We start from the raw sequence: 1,334 nt of genomic DNA, 5'->3' as shown, positions 1-1,334 counted from the left end.
AAAATAAGTGTATCAAAAAGTTGTATTCGGAAAGAATAAACCAGTTTCATTCTGTACATTTAATTAAGTTATTGTTAATTGTTATTGGTTTATTGTAAGTGGCTATTGTTCGGGACGAACAATACTAAGGAGGGGGCAGTGTTGCGTCATCGAGGTCACGTGACTGGTGTGGCGCCACCTATTTTCTAGAACTATCCTGTACCTTGGCGAATGCTCTAGTATTTACTAGATATAGGGTAGTCTGGTATATAAAAGAGGGTGGCAACGTGACGGGACAATAATGTGTGTGTAGATAGTGAGTAATTGAACTGCAGTCACATGGTATTGTTGAAGTTAACGTTCGTTCGTTATAGTGTTTGTTTTAGCGCGAATATTGAAATTAAGTGTATCGTAAAGTTATATTCGGAAAGAATAAACCAGTTTTATTAAGTAAAGACTTGTGTCTTTAAAGTTTCGTCGGAACGAAGTTACGGAAAGTTAATTAACAAACGGAGACGTAACAATATGTTAGACGTACCTTTGATCGTTTTCACGGCCACTAACCATGGTCTTGCTTCGTCGGGATCGGAATGTAGAATCTCAGCTTTCCAAACACGTCCAAAGTTTCCCTCCCCTAAGACCTCAATCAAGTGGACGTTTGACCTGGGAACTTCCCATTGTGAATCATCCAGCAAAGAATGTAGTGATGTATTCTGGGTGCCTGTTTCTGTTACAGTCTTAATAAGAAAAAAATGGTGGCCGGAGATAAAGTTACAGGAAAAAAGTCACGAATTTCTTAATACCGAAACACAATGTAAAATAATACAACAAAAACATTTTAAAGTTCGTTATTTATTGCAATAATAGCACGATGTATATGTAACATTATATGGAAAGTACATTACACACACATAACATCAATGCATTACATGTTTATTTAATGATACAAACAGTTTGTTAACTTGACAAGTGTATTTATCTATAATACAGAGTCAAGTGCACTTTTCAGGCATATACGAGGTCAATTATCACATGAATGAGTGAAATAATTCAATAATTTAACTTCTGTGAACTTAAAAAATTATAAACATAAATTTTCAAATTGATTTTTTTTTCCTGTGACTTTTTTCCTACATTCGAAAACATAAATATAAACATATGAAAATATTTATAAGTCACTTAAAGCTGACACTTCAAAGATAAATAAATAAGATTTGTTTGTTTGTTTGTTTAATTTCGCTCAAAGCTACACGAGGGCTATCTGCGCTAGCCGTCCCTGATTTAGCAGTGGTATTTTAAATATCTCCTTAGTAGGTCATCAGAACTTTATAATGCTATATACAGAGTTTACTTTT

At 34.0% G+C, this 1,334-nt stretch overlaps 1 protein-coding gene across 2 annotated transcripts in view; it reads right to left on the bottom strand.

The window, feature by feature from the left end:
- Window positions 1-1,334, bottom strand: part of LOC106463009 (tyrosine kinase receptor Cad96Ca-like) — a 31,068-nt gene that overhangs the window by 17,966 nt on the left and 11,768 nt on the right. For both annotated transcript variants that reach the window (XM_022390413.1, XM_013922976.2), the window contains one exon: window positions 518-716. In XM_022390413.1, coding sequence (XP_022246121.1) covers window positions 518-716 — 199 coding nt within the window. The remainder of the gene's footprint in view (window positions 1-517; window positions 717-1,334) is intronic.

The sequence above is a fragment of the Limulus polyphemus genome, unplaced genomic scaffold, assembly GCF_000517525.1.
Source record: "Limulus polyphemus unplaced genomic scaffold, Limulus_polyphemus-2.1.2 Scaffold1301, whole genome shotgun sequence".
Taxonomy (NCBI): domain Eukaryota; kingdom Metazoa; phylum Arthropoda; class Merostomata; order Xiphosura; family Limulidae; genus Limulus; species Limulus polyphemus.
The sequence above is the reverse complement of the archived record's forward strand: the minus strand, read 5'-3'. Positions and strand labels throughout refer to the sequence as shown.